Source organism: Podarcis raffonei, chromosome 2 (genome assembly GCF_027172205.1).
Source record: "Podarcis raffonei isolate rPodRaf1 chromosome 2, rPodRaf1.pri, whole genome shotgun sequence".
NCBI lineage: Eukaryota > Metazoa > Chordata > Lepidosauria > Squamata > Lacertidae > Podarcis > Podarcis raffonei.
In genome coordinates this window covers 6,597,668-6,619,122 of record NC_070603.1, presented here as the reverse complement: position 1 = coordinate 6,619,122, position 21,455 = coordinate 6,597,668, and the positions used below count along the sequence as shown (strand labels likewise).

General features: G+C 45.0%; 1 protein-coding gene across 2 annotated transcripts in view; it reads right to left on the bottom strand.

Annotated features, from left to right (window-relative positions):
* Positions 1 to 20,578, bottom strand: part of TAC3 (tachykinin precursor 3) — a 30,625-nt gene extending 10,047 nt beyond the window's left edge. The window contains exons 1-3 of one of the 2 annotated variants that reach the window (XM_053372103.1): positions 20,435 to 20,578; positions 20,302 to 20,368; positions 9,894 to 10,031 (exon numbers count right to left, since the gene is read on the bottom strand). In XM_053372103.1, the coding sequence (XP_053228078.1) occupies positions 9,894 to 10,007 (114 nt within the window). In that variant the 5' untranslated portion in view covers positions 10,008 to 10,031; positions 20,302 to 20,368; positions 20,435 to 20,578. Of the gene's footprint in view, positions 1 to 9,893; positions 10,032 to 20,301; positions 20,401 to 20,434 lie in introns of those variants that run through there. The other variant, XM_053372093.1, reaches the window with a different exon arrangement.
* Positions 20,579 to 21,455: the final 877 nt, after the last annotated feature.

Below are 21,455 nucleotides of genomic sequence, written 5' to 3'. Positions count from 1 at the left end.
AATCTAGTAGCTGAACTCACACACAGTATAAAAATGTTTTTAGTCCTCTGTTAGCCTTCTTTTCTAGTCGTTCCCCCAGAATGCTCTCAAACCCCAATCTTTTCTCCATCTTCCTCTATACTGCGTGCTCATTGTTATTTCGGAACTTTCCCTCACAATCTTCAATATTCAAAGCTATTCCACATAATGTGCTAGGATATGCATCCACCAATCCCATTTTCTCCCTATGGCTAGGTTTCCCTGGAGAGGAAAAAATGGCAGGTTTGAAGAGCAAGCTTCCTTCTCCTTTCCTCCCTGGCACATCAAGTGCTGCCTCTGTGCTTCGACATGCCCATTCCTGCTGTTCCCTCTGGTCACAACCATCATACTCCAGAGGGTGCTCCCTTATTGCAGAGTCCCCAGACGCCCAGAAGAGAAGACAATGCCAAACTTTATCCAGCCTGCTGGGCAGCAGTGAATCTGCCTAACAGTGCTTGCTATAAAAACCTCATCTGTCAATCTTTCTTGCAGCCTGGTTCCTATGCACATTATTAACCTGGAAGAAATTAGCAATTTGTTCATTGGAGCTTAATGCTAGGTAAACGTGCAACCTGCAGGCTAGTTGCACAAGGGGAAATGGGGAGCTCACAGACTCTATCCAGTGCAAAATATGAGAATGCCTAATACATAAGGCTGTGGTGGAAGGCTGTCTTGGAGATGGGTAAGGGAACAGGGGGATCTTCCCCAAACCAGTGGGAACAGCATGCTAATCTGTACCCGTGTAGCAAGAGGTGTGAAACAACAGGATGTTTAGTGCTGGAAGCGCAATTCCTCCCCATTACCTGGGAAAGGGGGTAGAGATTAAGAACATAAATTTTAAATAGATATGTTGCAAAGTTTGACATGCACACCTCCCAATCACTTCTCAAATTATTAATGTAGCTATGTGGGATTTTGGATTTTCCAGTTGCTTTACATGGAATTCTCTAAATTCTCACTGGAGATTTTTGAATGCTACTGAATGCAAATCAATATGAAGACTTTTGAGTCTCATTTTTTCAGATTCCAGAATAGGGTGGGGCTGAGGAGGGAGGCATTGTACCAGAACTTTCATCCTCTAAAATGGATAGTCAGAAAGCTTTGCTGGCACAGATACAACTGTCTCCATTCAGCTCCCCATCCTGTTTCTGTTTCTAGCCAAATTGGACTTGTCCAATGGACTTCCAGTTGCTGACACCTACTCTAAAGTTTTGAGTTCTATACCAGTCTCTTTCTCTCTCTCTCTCTCTCTCTCTCTCTCTCTTTACTACTTCTGTGTGGATTTGCATTCCTCAATTGAGCTGTTGAGTATGGGCATATAAAAGGCTGAGTGATTTAAAGCGGCCCATACCCCTTCTGTCCTACAACAATTCAGAGAAAACCTCTATCTGAAGAAGCATAACAGAAATTACAACCAGTATTTTATTCTTCAGCATTCAGTGTGGAGCAATGGACAAAAGAAATAATTGTTGTCAGATTCCTGTCGATCCGTGAAATCAACTCCTGGGAAAGAACGTGTGCTCCCGTTAAAGCCAGATTGCTACAGAATCCCCTTTCTAATACACTGCTGCCATTACTTGTACATTACTAGTACAGTAGGCAGGACCCTGATGACCTGCCTCAATCTGAGAAAGTCCATGTGCTGAGCTGCTTTCACTGCAAAGAGAAATTGCTTGCTTCAGAGAGTGAGTCACAGTAGGAAGAAAAGCGTTGAGATCCCAGCAGCAGGACTGGCAAGGCAACACATCTCACAAAGAAACAAGGGCTACGAAGTGGGGAAGATATGATTCCGCAATCAATCTCTTTAAAATGATTTCTATATTGCTGACCTCATCACTGAGCAATTGAGGAGGAGGGCACCTGTGTAGCTAGCATTCAGGTGTGTCCCCCTCCCAAGCAGGAAAGCTTATGAACACCTCATTTGAACGCTACGTAGTACGCACATAGTGACACAGGGAATATGATACAATGGGATATAAGCCTTCCGGGGGGTGGGGAGGTGCTCCCTATGTGTTTCTGTGATTGATAGTGAGGCTCCTCCAGTGCCAGATCTACCCACTTTGTTATAGAGGGTAAAAGTGGGCTCTGCCTCCCCCACCCCACCCCCATTGTGAATAAACATCATATAAACTTTTGCATTTTGCTTTTTGTGACAACTGGCAAACCTTAGGGTGTAGGGTGGGGTGCAAGTCTTTAAAAGTTTTGAGCAGATTCAAAACATAGTGAAATCTTCAACCTTTGAATTCATCATTTCCAAATACAATCTTATAAAAATAATACTCTATCAATATGGAACCGAATGGTGCTTCACGAATCATTTTGGGATGCAAAAGTCGGTGTTGCAAGGCTTACATTTGTTTCTGAAATGTAAAAATCAGCAGACAGGTTTTGTGTGCAATAGTATCTAGACTTTGTCTAAAACAACTGCCCTTGATTTCCATTGTTTTTGCACATATTGCACATCCCCAGTAGTATTTTTTAATTAAAATTTGTTTTCTATTTTCTGTTCACAGGCCCTATTATTTCTGACATTGTGATCTGACAGACATTGCATCTTTTGACATTGTGATTAATATTTGTACGAAAAAAGGATGTGTCTGTGGTACTGACAGCCTAAGTGCAGAACTTGGCAGTGTAAGAATTTCAACAGCATATTTACAACAGCCTTCATAGCATGTAGAAACTTGAAGGTGAAGAGTCAGAAAGTAGAGTGGGACTCTGCAGGGCATCCACTGTTCAGAAGGCAGGAGTATAATGCCTGAACTCTGTGAGTGCAGCTTTCTCCTGATTGAAGTGCAGAGTGTTTGAGGACCGGGACATTCGCAGGGAAACCAAAATGCTTGTTTACAAAACTACTGCACTACCAACCTTACTGTACGCTCGTGAAACATGAACCACCTATAAACACCATCTCGAACTCCCTGAAAGATTCCATCAACAGTGTATCCGAAAATTTTTACACATCACTTGGGAAGACAGGCAAACTAATGCCAGTGTACTGGAAGAAGCAAAGATCACCAGTGTTGAAGCAATGATTCTTCAACATCAACTTTGTTGAACTGGTCATGTTGTACAGATGCCTGATTATCGTCTTCCAAAGCAACCACTCTGTTCCAGACTTAAAAATGGAAAGCGTAATGCTTGTAGTCAACAAAAGAGGTTTAAAGATTCTCTCAAGGCAAATCTAAAAAAAAATGTGACATAAATACTGACAACTGGGAAACACTGGTCTGTGAGTGCTCCAATTGGAGAACAGCCTTTACCAAAGATGCCATGGGCATTGAAGATGCTAGAACTCAGGACGAAAGGGAGAAATGTGCTAAGAGGAAGGCACGCTTGGCAAACCCTCACCCTGATCAACTCCCATCCGGAAACCTATGTCTCCACTGTGGAAGGACGTGTGGATCCAGAATTGACCTCCACAGTCACTTACAGACTCACTCTTAAAACTGTGTTTATGGAAGACAATCTTACTTGGCTATGAGTGATTGCCAAAGAAGACAGCCTTGTATTGCTCTCAGTGGGAAATGATTTCCTTGCCCTTCTCCTATGCAATGGCTTCTGTCATCCCAGACTTCCCCCTTCCACACAAAAAATCCAAATCATGTGAGAACCAACTTCTTGGAGTAAATATTGGCCATCAAACTTAAAGGTTCTGATGTAAAGAAAACATAGCCCTTAGTCACAAGGCTCTCACTTGTACATCTCCTTTGATAGCCAATAGGCAGTCCTGGACAGGTAGCACTAGAACGTCTGCAGATTTTGATGGATATGAAGTTCCATCCTTATTTCCCGTAATCAAAGCATAATTTTCAAGTGAAAAAACTTTGTCAATTACATCTACCGTTAGTTACAGAATTTAAATCTATCTCGAAGAATAAAGCGGGGGCAGGGCGGGGGTGTCCTCTAATTTAATCTGGTTAAAACTGCTGCCTATGCTAAGAGTGAAGTAATTCCAGGAGAGAGAAATGTGAAATTGGTCCGAAGGTCAGCTGCATCCAAAAATGTGGAATTGCTTCGTGAGAGCCTTAAAGCTACAGTAATTTGAGGCTTTTTCTTTTCTCTTTTAGGACAGTAAGGATGTGACAGGAAGAGAAGGTGATGGGAGAGGGTTGAATTGGATTTCTCAAAGCTTTTTTATCCTCAGCAGATCTGATTCAGATGGGATTTGACAAAAACAGCCACTTAAGACTCCAGCTGGGTCTTGTCTACAAAAGTAATTTGCAGAGCAGAAAGCTCTTTTTAAGAGAGATTGGGGGGGGGACACCTCATCTTCTTTTTAACTTCCCCTTTTCATACCTATGAAAGAATGCCCCTTTTACATCAGATTAGAGACCATCTACACACCAAAAGCCTCTTCAGCAGACTTAGAATATGGAAAGATGATTATAGTTTTGGCTACCAAGAAGGTGTTCCACCATGCATGTTGCTTCCAAATGCCAGGAGACTGTGTGGCTTGCTCTATGCATTCAGCACCACAAGTAGATCAGCCTTCACCGAACTGTCCAGATGTTTTTGGACTACAACTCCCATCAGCCCCAACCAACATGGCTAATAGGGATCGTGGAAGCTGTAGTCCAATAACATCTAGGTGATATACAATACTGAAGCTGCCATTATCTCTGCGTGTGAAAGACAGCGATAGAAATTGTTCTCTCCAAACTTTCTGCTTTAGCTTTGAAAACAAGACAGCTAATGATCAAGTTCACAGATCTCCCTCAACCTCTCATTAGCCAGACATCTAATTTTATACTAGATTGGAGCTGTTTGGTTACGGTATTTTAAGGACTGAGAGATTTGAGTTCCACTAAAGGCTGCCTTCATGACCTTGGGCAAATGATTTAATCCTTTGAAATCTTTATAAATGGGGGAAAGTTGTGGGGTAAACATTTCAACAATATAAATTAGTTGCAAAAAAAAAAAGTGAACAAAGCCAAAAGTATGAGCCTTTGAAGCCAGGATCTTGGATGGTTTTATATTTGCTTCATTTCACGGTGAAGCTATTTTAAATAATTTCTCTAATACGTAGAAATCAACCTCTTCGCACATGCAGATGCACTGAAGTGCTTGGCTCTCAAGCCATCGCTTGGCTACCAAGAGACCACTGGCTCATAGAAGCTCTCATCAGTGGCGTAGCGTGGGGGGTGCAGGGGGGGGCCGGCCGCACCGGGTGCAACATCTGGGGGGGGCGCGGAAGAGACTTGAGTGCTAAAATCCACGGGTTAGGGGGCGCAAATTACTTGCCTTGCCCCGGGTGCTGACAACCCATGCTACGCCACTGGCTCTCATTTCAGACTGCAGTGGGAGAGATGTTCCCTCCTGCGTAGTCATTATCGCAGACCGACATTTTATTCTCCACAGGATGTATAGGCTTTTAGGTTATTGAAACAGCTTTGAGTAAAAAAGAAAAGAAAAGAAAAGAAAGAGCAACTTTTTGTAACTGCACCAAAGAGCCTTCTTTGAACCACTTGTTTCATTATGTACAAGGCCCCATCACAAAAAGCAATGAGGGACCAACAGCCTAACACTGAGAGATACCCAACTAACTCCAAGGAACCAAAAGTAGAGCAGGATACAGACCAAGAGCCTGACCCCGTATATCTCTCCTTTTGAGCCTTGAGGTCTTTGGGGGTCGCTGTTAGCGGCCCCCCATGACTTGGACGCACAGCTCATACCCACAAGGAGCCCGTACATTCAGTAATGTGGGCGCAATTTTTTGGAAATCCCTTCCAGTTGAACTTCTAGTCCTTAGTTAAAGCTAAAGGTACCCCTGACCGTTAGGTCCAGTCGTGGACGACTCTGGGGTTGCGGCGCTCATCTCGCTCTATAGGCCGAGGGAGCCAGTGTTTGTCCACAGACAGCTTCCGAGTCATGTGGCCAGCATGACTAAGCTGCTTCTAGCGAACCAGAGCAGTGCACGGAAACGCTGTTTACCTTCCCGCCACAGTGGCACCTATTTATCTACTTGCACTTTGATGTGCTTTCGAACTGCTACGTGGGCAGGAGCAGGGAACGAACAACGGGAGCTCACCCCGTTGCAGGGATTCGAACCGCCGACCTTCTGATCGGCAAGCCCTAGGGCTCTGGGGATTAGACCACAGTGCCACCCACACCCTAGTCCTTACTGAAGACTTATTCCTTTTTGTATCTCAGCAGGGCTTTTTAAATTGAACTCTGATTTTATAGTTTGAGTCATTTTAGTCTAATTTGCTAGGCTTCTTCTACATAACTGTGATCATAGGAGCCAATTCCTAGGGGCTGAGGTCCCTTCACCCCCCCATAAAATATTTGAGAGAGCCGCCCCCCAAGTTGATGTGCATTGCCATTCAAATGGTGTGCATGTGCCACGTCTTGTGACCAATTATGTGGGGTAGGGCTTACCTGACCACCCCAAAAAAATATTTTATTCAAGTTGGTACCCCTGTTATTAAGTGGTATACAAACTGTTAAATAAATAAAATAATTAAGAAGCTTGTATACTGTTTATGGTGCACATGATTTGTTTTAGAAACATAGGGGCCATTTCTGGAGAAGGCTCCAGTATTCAATAATGGGGAGCTTCATGCCCTGCAAATCTGTCTGCCCCACCCTGCAAATCTCTTGGCCTCTAGTCATGCTTTTCCATCCATATGGCCACGTTCTCTCTCACTTACTTGAGCTTCCCTTCCCATCACAGTACAGTGCTCCCCACCCCATTCAAAATAAAGCACACTATAATCAATATTAATGCCTGAATAGTATGTTGATATAAAGTAAGTGAATGAGTGCCCAGGAGAGGAAATTTGATGTTATTTATTTACTAAAATGTAAGCTATGAACCACTGCAGTTGATGGATAAGATCGCTTATGGGTTTGGGGGGGGGCAGAGGGATGTCAAGCCTGCTTCCTGTGTTGTAGGTACACGTCTGGGGTTATCTCTCTTTGTACTGCTGGTGTCCACATCTGATAGAATCACCAGCAAAGCCACGTTTTCTTTCTTATAAATTAGTGCAGGCATAGGCAAACTTGGCCCTCCAGATGTTTTTGGCTTACAACTCCCATGATCCCCAATTAGCAGGACCAGTGGTCAGGGATGATGGGAATGATAGTCCCAAAACATCTGGAGGGCCGAGTTTGCCTATGCCTGAACTAGGGCACCAGTTTTGCATTTACTTCTTCTCTGTTCTCGTCTGTTCATTGAACAGTTTCCAGCCTCCATACCCATGCAATAACTGCTCTGATTCAGCTAGCATAATTTACACTTGAGTCCCATTGTTCCATCACAGATAACAGAACAGGTGGATGGCTACTTCAGTCTCATCCACACCATACATTTAAGCATATTTAAAGCACATGGCTCCCCTCAAAGAAATCAGGGAACTGAAGTTTACCCTTCACGGAGCTTAAAGAACTGCAGATCCCAGGATTATTTTATTTTATTTGGGGGGGGGGTCGGAGATGTGTGACAAACACAGATACCACATCCATGCTGGGAAACCATATGTACACATTTGCCTGTGATGGGTTCACATGTGGCTAGTTCACTGAATCATTGTGTGCATGTACCAAATTAAACTGCCATTTGCCAAGTGTTCCCTATTATACAGAGTCCATGTGTAGCAAAAAGGTCACCAAGGAAAGGCCTTAAGTAACATGAAGCTAAGTTGGTCTGGATCTGCTCAGTGTCTAGATGGGAAACCACCAGGAAGACCCCTGTACACTCAAGTCCCACCAATGCAGAAAGTGAATGTGTATGATTCACATCGACTTCACACGATGGCACGCACAGAGAATGCTTATGGTTTTCCAACACAGAAGTTACATCTGTGTACAAAATCACTGCATGTAAAGCAGGGCTCATTAACAAGGAATTTGGAAACCTCCCCTGCTGCGTTTAAGTCCTGTTGTTCTTGTGTAATAAATAGATTGGTAAGATTTGTGAGCCAAAGCAATCCCAAAGTTCTAGTTGTGCCAGAAATGTTTGAAGAGCCCTGCAGGAGCAGAATGAACATCCATCTAGCACAGCATTCTGTAGCCAGTCATGGCCAGGCAGATGCTTCTGGGCTCTAAGAAGGCTCAGGAGAGTTACCGTATTTTTTGCACCATAACACTCACTTTTTTCCTCCTAGAAAGTAAGGGGAAATGTCTGTGCGTGTTATGGAGGGAATGCCTACGGGTGGCATGCCTACGGATTTTCCTCCTCTAAAAACTATGTGCGTGTTATGGTCGGCTGCGTGTTATAGAGCGAAAAATACGGTAATCCCTGTTCCAAAGGAGTCACGGTGAAAACACCGAGTAGTAGGGGAATCAGTATTTATTTTTAATTTCAGGTTTGTAATGGAGGTCCTGCTCAACATGTTATCATCAAACAAGATTAATTCAGCAGCTGCTTGGGTTTTCTCCTGTGGTCTGAACATTACAGAACTTTCTTGAGAAATTCACTAGTTCAGGAAGGCAGTTTATCATTTTAGAAGTTTGGACTCAAGACTGGGAATACAAGGATTCAATCAACATTGAGCCACGAGTCCCATTGGCCAATTGCTGTTTCACAGCCTAACCTACTCCACAGGGTTGTTGTGGATAAAAGGAGAAGTCAACTGAAGTACATTGCTCTGGCTTTCAGGGGTTTCTGAACCAAGCCAAATTATATGCAAACTTATGTTTGTGTATGTGCACTTTTCTGGGGGCAGGGTCCAGCATTTATCAGATTCTCAAAGACGTTTGTGACCCTCAAAAAGGATAAGAACCACTGCCTTAGATGAAAGATGTATGAATGTCTTGCCATGGGGTGTGTTTATGGGGGAACCGAATTAACATTTTTATAGGGAAGAAATAGGATCTTCCTCTATATTATAAACCTCAATACTCCTTCAAACTGTAGCAACTGCAGATGAAAGTTAACAGATAAATTACACAGTACCACATTTCTTTTTAATTGATTCAGGTTTCTAGCCTTGAGAAAGTGACTAGGCATGGTCACATTTCCTGATTCTCTAAAACAGTGTACATTGATAATAAATTTTCCATTATTTGTTTGTTCATTTCCATTTTACACTGTAGGAAATCAGGTAAAAATAATGAAATTGGGGGCAGGGGGCAGAATCCAATTTTGTGTTGTATGTCAAAACTTGAAATATATCCTGTTTGCAAAACGTCAGAAGAAAAACTATGTTGGAAAGAAACCCATGAAATATAGAGAAACATCAGAATAACTTTTCCAAGCCTTGGACAATTTACTGTTGCAGAAGTCACAACAGGGGAGTGTTTGGTGATTATTATCTTTGTTTAATTAGCTTCTATCTGGGTATCAAGGGACACGGGTGGCGCTGTGAGTTAATCCACAGAGCCTTGGGCTTGCTGATCGGAAGGTCGGCGGTTCGAATCCCCACGATGGAGTGAGCTCCAGTTGCTTGGTCCCTGCTCCTGCCAACCTTGCAGTTCAAAAGCACACAGTGCAAGTAGATAAATAGGTACCGCTCCGGCAGGAAGGTAAACGGCGTTTCTGTGCGCTGCTCTGGTTTGCCAGAAGTGGCTTAGTCATGCTGGCCACATGACCTGGAAGCTGTATGCCGGCTCCCTCGGCCAATAAAGCAAGATGAGCGCCGCAACCCCAGAGTCAGCCACGGCTGGACCTAATGGTCAGGGGTGTCCCCCCCCTTTACCTTTACCTTATCTGGGTAAAACAAAATTATGCATTAACTTTAGTATTTTGAGTCCTCAGGTTCTCCGAAGTGGATGATGGGTTCAGTTTCAACTCCTGAAATGCAAGGCTCTAAAAACCGCACTGGTACCATGGCAGGAACTTATTTGGAGCAGATCCTTTTCCAGCACAGAAGCCGTTCCACTCACCAGCAACCTCCTATCCCCTCTTCCAACAAAATTCTAGCCACTCTCACCTTTGTTTGCATTCCGCTGGGCAGCTGCTGCTCCTGGGACTCAATACAGTAGGCCTGGCACAGTTTTGCTGCTATTAAGGACAGCAGCACTGTCAGCACAAGAGGACTCTTCATTCTCTCTTCCTGAGGGAGCGACAGCTTGGGAAGGGGAGCAGTGGGAGAGGGTTCAGAAAGAGAGAGAAAGCGGGAGAATATCAGTGCGAAAAATGGAAACTGCAAAGTGTGGAGGGAGCACAGGAGTACCAACATACACATCCTTCATCATGGGAAGAAAAAGAAAGCAGATAAATAACAGCAAGCAATTTTATGTGGAACTTTAATTAGCACACTGCCATTTTCACGCTCCAGATTTGTAAGAGGAACAAGAGGTCACTGCCTATTATTCCCTTATAAGTACTACATAATGACTGGCCAATTAATTTCTGGGAAAGCTAGCACTTTGTTTTTTAAAAAGATTATACTGAATCCTCTCTAAAGCTAGAAACAGAACACCACCATACATTACCTGTCAAACATGTTTATTTCATATGCAAACCTGGTTATTTTCTATAGCAAGACACATGAACTGGGGACGACGTTTGTGAGTGTTTAAATTTCTTTTAAATGAACATGTCATGCATCAGGCAACCCCAGCTACAAAAAGGCTCCCATTCTCTTTCATCTATCTATCTATCATCATCTATCGAAATAGAATCTGGCTAGTGTGACCGTGGTGATGTGAAGTTACTCTTGTTGCTCCACAGAAATAATTTCTCTGCACAGCCTTAGAAGACAATAAAGCAATGCTTTCTTAGCTCTACCTCTCCTTTAAATCAGAACCAGTGAAGGCGGTGAAGGTCCTGTGTGAGTGCCTGGAGGCGGTTGGAGGATGGATGGCGGCTAACAGATTGAGGTTGAATCCTGACAAGACAGAAGTACTGTTTTTGGGGGACAGGGAGCGGGTTGGTGTGGGGGATTCCCTGGTCTTGAATGGGGTAACTATGCCCCTGAAGGACCAGGTGCGCAGCCTGGGAGTCATTTTGGACTCACAGCTGTCCATGGAGGCGCAGGTTAACTCTGTGTCCAGGGCAGCTGTCTACCAGCTCCACCTGGTACGCAGGCTAAGACCCTACCTGCCCGCGAACTGTCTCGCCAGAGTGGTGCATGCTCTAGTTATCTCACGCTTGGACTACTGCAACGCGCTCTACGTGGGGCTACCTTTGAATGTGACCCGGAAACTGCAATTAATCCAGAATGCGGCAGCTAGACTGGTGACTGGGAGTGGCCGCCGGGACCACATAACACCGGTTCTGAGAGATCTGCATTGGCTCCCAGTACGTTTCCGAGCACGATTCAAAGTGTTGGTGCTGACCTTTAAAGCCCTAAACGGCCTCGGTCCTGTATACCTGAAGGAGCGTCTCCACCCCCATCGTTCAGCCCGGACACTGAGATCCAGCGCTGAGGGCCTTCTGGCGGTTCCCTCATTGCGAGAAGTGAAGCTACAGGGAACCAGACAGAGGGCCTTCTCGGTAGTGGCGCCCGCCCTGTGGAACGCCCTCCCATCAGATGTCAAAGAGATAAATAATTACCTGACATTCAGAAGACATCTTAAGGCAGCCCTGTTCAGGGAAGTTTTTAATATGTAACGCTGTACTGTTTTTAACACTGATTGGGAGCCGCCCAGAGTGGCTGGGGAAACTCAGCCAGATGGGCGGGGTATAAATAATAAATTATTATTATTATTATTATTATTACCTCCCTTTTTTGAATTCTTAGGCTTAAATTCCATCTCTGCTGCTCTCTTTGCACACAATCAAAATGTTGCTTTCTGTCTCCTACTCAGGAACAGAACGAATCAAACTGAAATTACCTACCTAGTGGCATGCAATCTGGACTCACAGATTACGGCCTTTGATACAACCCAACATAATATTTGCATTAACCTTTATCAGTCAGACATATCCTCTCTACTGAAGACAAGGGCATTACTTCTCCAGCCAATCAGACCATGTGTCAGAATTTGGAACCCATCACTGAATTAACAAGCCTAGGTTAATTGTGGGCACAATCTAATAGAACCACCATGGATCAAGAACACTGTCTGCCCTGATATTTAATGAAGAAGTACAGTCTCATTTGTAACAGTAAGATAAAAAAGGCCTCCTCAGTAGCAGGAAACATTTGGTACACTGGCCACAATTGTTTGGCAATTATTTAAAAGATGCATATGCTTCTTTTCAGCTTATGCTCTGAAGTGACATGCAAGCAATAATATAAAAGCAATTAGAATATAAATAATAAACTAAACTAAAGCGAAACAAGATTCAATACAAAAACATCAACAGCAGAAAATTGGAAAGGGAGTAACTTCCAACAGGACAGCGAAACAAGATTCATTTCACTTGTTTAGGGAATTGCATTAAAGAGGCAAATGGATGGACAGCCCACAGAAGGATTGGAAGCAAACTAGTAACCACCTCAGTTGTTTAACCACAGGCTCATATTTGTCAAGCAACAAGATTCTGCACCTCGTGAGTATGCCAACACAGGGGGCATTGCAAGAATCTCATCTGGTGACTTACTTCAAGGGAAGTAATAGTGCCACTGTACTCTGCTCTGGTCAGACCTCACCTGGAGTACTGTGTCCAGTTCTGGGCACCACAGTTCAAGAAGGACACTGACAAACTGGAACGTGTCCAGAGGAGGGCAACCAAAATGGTCAAAGGCCTGGAAACGATGCCTTATGAGGAACGGCTAAGGGAGCTGGGCATGTTTAGCCTGGAGAAGAGGAGGTTAAGGGGTGATATGATAGCCATGTTCAAATATATAAAAGGATGTCACATAGAGGAGGGAGAAAGGTTGTTTTCTGCTGCTCCAGAGAAGCGGACACGGAGCAATGGATCCAAACTACAAGAAAGAAGATTCCACCTAAACATTAGGAAGAACTTCCTGACAGTAAGAGCTGTTTGACAGTGGAATTTGCTGCCAAGGAGTGTGGTGGAGTCTCCTGCTTTGGAGGTCTTTAAGCAGAGGCTTGACAACCATATGTCAGGAGTTCTCTGATGGTGTTTCCTGCTTGGCAGGGGGTTGGACTCGATGGCCCTTGTGGTCTCTTCCAACTCTATGATTCTATGATTCTATGTTCCTCATGTAAAATATATGAAGTAGGTTTTCTTCTCTGGTGGATTTAAAATATTGTGTTCCTAATTAAGCTTCAAAATAAAGTCCTGGATAAGCTAGTGGTAGCTTGCAAATACAGGTTTGCTGATGAGCTGATGAAATTTATGCCATTGTTCCTAGCTGAGAGGGTATCACTGGCTGGAGGCGACTATACAACACCAAAGCTGGACTGTAGCACCAGCAAGGAGAGAAGTTTATGATTTCAGTTTGGACGCACTATGGTAAGCTTTTTGCCTTACTGATTGTGCTCCTGAACAAACGACAATTGGGGGGAGGGGGAATCCCTGTGCATGGCAAGGGGAAAGTAATAAACAAATAATTTAAAAATAAAAAATTCAAGAAGGGAAATGGGTCATTTTGCCCTTTTCTAAGACATAGATGGGTGCCTAAAATGCACTTGGGTGACTGCAATGTGCTCTGTCTTTTTGAAGTTGCCGCTGGTGCAAAATGAAGCAGCCTGAGAGAGGCATGTCCCAGGGCACATGTATTATTCTCATTTTGGTTCCAGTGTTCGAAACTCCCATTGCTCTAGGCGCATTTTGCGACAGGGAATTTCATTAGTGCAAGTAGCTTCTGAGCTCTGGCTGCGCCTAAGATTTCAGATTAAAACTGCAGAGTGGAAGGAAAAGAGGACCCTTTTCTGCCTCCCCACTTCTAGCTGCTCTCTGTAGACTGGAGAAGAGACCCTCTTAAGAATATTAGGGGGGTGGGCAGGGGAAGGACTAGACCATGTGAAAAATGAGCATAATATTTCAGCTGCAGTTCATTCATTTTCAGCTTTGTATTCTTGTTATAAAAAAGCATGCCTAGACATTCCATTGTTGTGCCCATAACCTAGGTTTAAGGTGCCATTTAGCTCCTAGCTTTCAGATCTCAGTTTCTAACACTGTTTGGTTCAACCACTGTGGCTGCCTGTTTCCTTCTGGGGCTAATTACAAAGTGGTGGTATTTAACCCTTAAAGCCCTTTGCAATCTGGGACCAATCTTTTTAGACAAGAGCGTCCAGCAAGGGCATTGGTCTCCTCCATGGCACCCACATGATACGTTGCCCATTTTAAGTCTACTCAGCTCTACCACTGCCAGCCTTCCAGGAAAAAAAAGGAAAAACATGGTTTGTAAAGAAAGCTAATCTGGAAGCTATTGTTTTAAACAGCTGCAAATAGTATCTTTTAAATCTGCTGGCTACTATTATTGTTTTCCTGCCAGGTTTTATATGGTTACACATTATTTCAGTATTTTGTTATTTGTAACTGTTTGCAATTTTGGAGGCAGCAGACAGAGAATACAGCTAAAAATGTTTTATAGGAATTAAATAGTTGTAAACAAAATTAATCGTTTTTACATTTCCTTCTGAATGGTTTCCTTTTAATCACTCTTACTTTCCCAGACCCATTTTCAGTTTCAAAGCTTTTCTAAACTCATCTCAACCAGGATTACAGACTTTTCTGTGAGTTTACACACAAATAATGCTTTGAAAATCAGAATGCAGGGTTAAAACTGGTGAGGTACCATATCTTTATTTAGCTAGCTATTTAACCACAAGTATATACTGCTTGCCAACAAAGGTTCACCTTGCCAACAAAGGTTCGTATAGTTAAAGCTATGATTTTCCCAGTAGTGATGTATGGAAGTGAGAGCTGGACCATAAAGAAGGCTGATCGCCGAAGAATTGATGCTTTTGAATTATGGTGCTGGAGGAGACTCTTGAGAGTCCCATGGACTGCAAGAAGATCAAACCTCTCCATTCTGAAGGAAATCAGCCCTGAGTGCTCACTGGAAGGACAGATTGTGAAGCTGAGGCTCCAGTACTTTGGCCACCTCATGAGAAGAGAAGACTCCCTGGAGAAGACCCTGATGTTGGGAAAGATGGAGGGCACAAGGAGAAGGGGGCGACAGAGGACGAGATGGTTGGATAGCGTTTTCGAGGTTACCAGCATGAGTTTGACCAAACTGCGGGAGGCAGTGGAGGACAGAGGTGCCTGGCGTGCTCTGGTCCAGGGGGTCACGAAGAGTCGGACACGACTAAACGACTAAACAACAACAACAACAACATATACTGCTTGATTGTAAAAAGAACCTCTAGGTGGATTACAAAAACTTGGATGTACAGTAGCAATGGTTCATAGTAACCCAAATCAGATTATCAGCATTCTCTAATGCAGGGTTAGTCAATGTGGTGGCCTCCAGCTGATGTTGGACAACAACTCCCATCAGCACCAGCAGGATGGCCAATTTTCAGGGTTTATGGGCATTGGAGTCCAATACCATCTGGACGGTACCAGGTGGGCTGACTCCTGCTCTTGTGTACGTCTGACCAGTGTGAATATGCAACATTACACACTGACAATTATTCATTTATTTATAGAAGTATTTATATACTGCCCTTTTGCAAAACACCAGGGTGATGTGCAGGAACATAAAATCATATTAAAGCAATACAGAATGAAAAATCAAGAGATGTTATAAACAACCACATAAACTGTCAGCATAAAATAAGTTATTTATTTATAAAATAATTATAAATTAAACGCACAATGATGCCAGATTATTAATATTCACATGTGGATACTGTCATTCACCAAATTGCAGGCAATAACTACAACATATATGCATGCACACAATCAACTTTACTTACACCTATGGTGTTTTAATTTAAGCACCACGTAATGGATATAGATGCACATAGAAATGTGTAAATATCATCATCATTAAAGGGACAAAATGTACATAAGGATAACTTTGCCAAAAACCCACAAGCAATCCCTATTTCAGACATGATGCTAAGACAAGGATTGCAGTTTGTAGTCTGGGCTTCAGCCTCTAGAGCCTCCATTTAAAGGATCTCTGGCAAAACCTGAAAAAGCCTCTGCCTTAGTCTTTGAGCTAATGTCAGCCAGAATGTTATGACTCTACACAAGACAATTTCATACATTTACAATTCCAGGCCATTTTCTTAAGCAGGGTAACAGGAGAGATGGAATGACAGCTTTTACTAATGCTCTTAAATTATTTTGTACAAATATTAAATTATTTTGGAAAAAATAAATGTATTCTTTTATTAAAAGGCTTGTACAACTATATTTTAAATCAAGCATATGCATGCAAACAACTTACCTCCCCCACATATGTACATTTCTATGCAAAAGCAGGGCCAGACTTAAAGGGGGCTCTAAGCCCAGGGCTGCTGACAAGTCCCTCACTGCTCCAGACTAGGACAGGACTCTTTCCCATTTCTGCATGCAGTGATAGCAATGCCCCTCTCTCACTAGGTCACCTCATTCTCCCAACATTGCCCCTGTCCCTAACCAGGACAGGACACCTGTCCTCCTTGCCACCACACATGGGGACAGCAGCACCACCACTTCTCCTTATTCTGGGCTGCCACTCACCATCCTCCCTGCCAGTCCCACCTCCTGCCCCCGGGGTGTTTGGGAATGAATTTTATAGCTCTACAGGCCAGGGCAGTGCATTTTTGGTTATTAAATTTAGTGAGTGGTGACTGCAGAGGGCAGCCAAGGTTGTTCCCATTCAAAAGCAGTTCTAGACCCCTAGTAAGGTGGGTGGTGGGTGGCAGGGCAGGCTGGTGTTGGGCCTTCTGATCCTCTGGAGTCCTTAGCCTGTGCCCAACTGGGCTGCTCGCTGGTGTTGAGTTTGTGCACTGCACTGATCATAGGAAAGGTGTTATGAATGTGCCCCATATAATGCATAGCAATTGCTTCTTAAAGGTAAAGGGACCCCTGACCATTAGGTCCAGTCGTGACCGACTCTGGGGTTGTGGCGCTCATCTCGCTTTATTGGCCAAGGGAGCTGGCGTACAGCTTCCGGGTCATGTGGCCAGCATGACTAAGCCACTTCTGGCGAACCAGAGCAGCGCACGGAAACGCCGTTTACCTTCCTGCTGGAGCGGTACCTATTTATCTACTTGCACTTTGATGTGCTTTTGAACTGCTAGGTTGGCAGGAGCAGGGACCGAGCAACGGGAGCTCACTCCGTCGCAGGGATTCGAACCGCCGACCTTCTGATCGGCAAGCCCTAGGCTCTGTGGTTTAACCCACAGCACCACCCACGTCCCTAATTGCTTCTTACCAGTCCCTAAAAAATGCAACCCTAATTCTAAATAGCTGATAGTCATGAGATCCTTGGAGAGGAGAGAGCATGCAAGGGCTGGTGACTTTGGCTGCCATCCTGTTATTCTGAGCCTAACTTTGAGGACTGCAGTCTTTACATAACTGCAGTGTGCAATCACATAGATGCTCTTACACATCTTAATCCATGCTTATCAATATATTCACATTACACGGATGCATACATATGCTTGCTTATTGTAAGCATTGTGTATGTCACACTGAACAAACACACTGCTATAAAAAAATTTCCCTCTCAGACACACTCCTTCCTGCATCCATATTCCTGCTTGCTCCTAGTTATACTCCAGCATATTGATGTCCACCCTCATGCTAACTCAGCCTTGGTCAGCCATCCAGTGCCAGTTGCACATTTGCTTAGACACATACCTGAAGCACAAGTGTGTTATGTCTGAAATGAGATACTGTAATCTATAGAGAAATACCCCAAAATATACCAGATTAAAGGCGGTATCCAAAACTTACTTGCTTGGTCTCATGCCAAGTGTTTTTTTCCAGTAAAGGAAAATCATTTTGTAAACTAACAGTTCACCTCCCCACACTTAGAGCAAAATTGCTATAACCCTGAAAATAGCAACCCCAGCCATTTACACTGAAAAGCAGTTCCTACCAAAAGACAAACTACTCCTCTAAAATGCAGCCAGTCTGTTAGCAAACAGTTAACTTGCACAAAGTTTCAGCAGCTGCCCTGCCAGAGATGCAAGTTAGTAAACTGGGCACTCAGCAGCACTTGATCCTGCCTACCAAATAATTCATCCTTATAAGAAAAATTCCGTAGGCAGCATGACCAGGCTGGCACTGAAAAAGGGGCAACTGCTCAGGGACCCTATGCTGTCAACTATACCCCATCTTGTGGTTGCTCTGAAAAGCTTAGAAATGGGATTGTCTGTGCCTGCAAAATCTCCAAAATAGAGATCAATCTTCTTCAGTACTTTGCACAGCAATTCACCGCACTGAATTGGCTACTCTTCTGTATTACGTTTTGGCTGCTAACGTAAAAAGTTTGAAATGTGTACATAATAATGTGACAAAAAGGTGTTTTGCAAGCATATGTATCATGCAGATTCACTTGCCAGGGAGCCAGGACAGGCTGCACCTCCCTGCTGAGTATATACAGGTAAAGGTAAAGGACCCCTGACAGTTAAGTCCAGTCACGAACGACTCTGGGGTTGTGGCGCTCATCTCGCTTTACTGGCGAAGGGAGCTGACCTTTGTCCGCAGACAGTTTTTCCAGGTCATGTGGCCAGCATGACTAAGCCGCTTCTGGCGAAACCAGAGCAGTGCACAGAAACGCCATTTACCTTCCCGCCGGAGTGGTACCTATTTATCTACTTGCACTTTGACGTGTTTTCGAACTGCTAGGTTGGCAGGAGCTGGGACCGAGCAACGGGAGCTCACCCCATCATGGGGATTCGAACTGCCGACCTTCCGATTGGCAAGCCCTAGGCTCAGTGGTTTAGACCATATACCCATTAGCAAATCTATGTTTACCTTTGCCGTGTATATCTTCCATATCTGTGCATGGTTCTCCTTGAAGACTCAGGGTTATTGCCTGTTCTGGGGGTCTCTTGGGCAAAGCAAAGGGGTCCTCATATACCCTGGATGCTACAGCATCTTTTACCTCTATGTAAATACCTCCAGTGAATGACAGGCTACCACCTCCCAGGGCAATCCACTCCCCAGCCATACAGTCATTTTTTCTACAGTTTAGCTGAAATCTGTTTCCCTACAATTTCCACCAATGAATTCTAGCCCAAACCAAGAGATAGAGAAATTCTGCTTGGTCTTCTGTGTGTCAGTTCTTCAGGTATTTGAAGAAGACTGTTACCATGTCTCCCCTTAAGCTTCTCTTCTCCAGTGTTGTTGTGTGGGGGGGGTGTTTTGGGGTTTTGGTATGTAATACACATGGAAATAAGCATGGGGGGGGATTTAAAAGCTTCACTTCTCAAGGTGTATGAGAAGGACACATCTGCGTGGACATGCCATTCCCTCTGTTACATATGCATATGGCATCTTCATGCTCTGTGGCAATTGATTCAAAATGACTGATTCCCACCCACTGGTTCCATACTATATCTCTAAAGCACATTTGAAGCATGTTCTTTCCCTCAAAGAATTCTGGGCACTGTAGTTTAGTAAGGGTTCCTGGGAATTGCAACTCTGTGAGGGGCAAACTACAGTGCCCAGAATTCTTTGAGGGAAAATGTGCCCTCAATGTGTAGTCAGAGCCACTGACGCAAATTAGAACCCACATTTCCCCACACTTCGGAGCAACCATAAACCTCTTCTAATGGAGAATACGACAGGATGGCTAGCAGATTTTAGGAAGCGACTAATTTGTGTATCTCCCTTTATTAAGCATCACCCAGCGATCTCAAATGCATGCTGAAGCAGAGAATATGACGGGGAGATCAAAGAGTTGCATGGGTGCAAACCCTGCCACAAACACACACACATGTCCCCCAGACTTGAGCACATTCTTTGCAAGTGGAAATTCAACAGGTGGAGCTTCCCTCATGACAGAAACTCAGTGATGGGGAAACTTCTGTTGAATTTTTGCCCTGTGCTCTACACAGTATATTATTATTATTATTATTATTATTAATACTATTACTACACAGTATTGGTTGCAAAGCCCCGAAAACTTTGCCAGGAGGAGAAAAGTGGCAGTTCTCTTAGAACAGGCATGTCCAACAGGTAGTTCACTGGACATTTGTGATAGATCACTGGCTCCCCCCCCCCCCCGAAGCTCAGTAACTTTGGCTCCCCTAAAAAAAAGCTTTGCCCGGCACCCCTAAAAAGGGCTTTCCTCCTCCCTAAAGAAAAGCTCAACAACTTTGAACCCCCCAAAAGGGGGTAGATCACTGCCAGTTCTTAAGTCTGTGAGTAGATCGCAGTCTCTTGGGAGTTGGCCACCCCTGTCTTAGAAGATCCTGCCCCCCCATCCGTGTAATGATGGTGCATCGTCATCCATGAAGTTCGGTGAGCTCTGAAACTTCCTGCCCCGCACTTTATAGATATACCTAACCCATTTCCCGCACTTTGGGGTCGGCCGCCCCCTCCCCGCCCCCCCTCCCAGCCACGGGGCCGTGAGAATCACCCACCTGGCGGAGGAGGGCGATTTGGCGGGAAGTCCGCGGCGCGCGCTCTCGTGCGGACGGCAAGCGCTGCCTCGGCTGAGGGCAGCGGCAGCGAAGGACGGCGCTGCTGCTCTCCGAGCGCCTTGTCGGCCCCCGCCTCGGCTCGCTTGAGGAGGAGGAGGAGGAGAAGCAGCAAGCGCGCTTGAAAGTCGGAGGAGCCGCGGCGAAGAGTGCCTCGCCGCCCGGCCGCCGCGCCACTTTAAGAAGAGGCTGGCTGGCGGGGATTGGAGAGCGCCTCTCGGGGAGGGCGGGGGAGGGGGCTGGGAGCGGCGCCCCCTTCCCGCCCACGCGCCGCCTGCGCGCGCGCCCCACCCCCACCGCAGGCGCGGAAAGGAGGCGGGCGCGCGCGGGGGGGGGGGAATGCGCAGGGATACTTTGCCCCGTTAACTCACCTCTGAAACGATCTTGTGTTGTTGTTGAGTCGTTTAGTCGTGTCCGCCTCTTCGTGACCCCATGGGCCAGAGCACGCCAGGCCCTCCTGTCTTCCACTGCCTCCCGCAGTTTGGTCAAACTCATGCTGGTAGCTTCGAGAACACTGTCCCACCATCTCGTCCTCTGTCATCCCCTTCTCCTTGTGCCCTCCATCTTTCTCAACATTAGGGTCTTTTCCAGGGACTCTTCTCTTCTCATGAGGTGGCCAAAGTCTTGGAGCCTCAGCTTCACGATCTGTCCTTCCAGTGAGCACTCAGGGCTGATTTCCTTCAGAATGGAGAGGTTGGATCTTCTTGCAGTCCATGGGACTCTCAAGAGGCTCCTCCAGCACCATAAGTCAAAAGCATCAATTCTTCAGCGATCAGCCTTTTGTATGGTCCACTCTCACTTCCATACATCACTACTGGGAAAACCATGTTGTTGTTTAGTCATTTAGTCGTGTCCGACTCTTTGTGACCCCATGGACCAGAGCACGCCAGGCCCTCCTGTCTTCCACTGCCTCCCGCAGTTTGGTCAAACTCATGCTGGTAGCTTTGAGAACACTGTCCCACCATCTCGTCCTCTGTCGTCCCCTTCTCCTTGTGCCCTCCATCTTTCCCAACATCAGGGTCTTTTCCAGGGAGTCTTCTCTTCTCATGAGGTGGCCAAAGTCTTGGAGCCTCAGCTTCAGGATCTGTCCTTCCAGT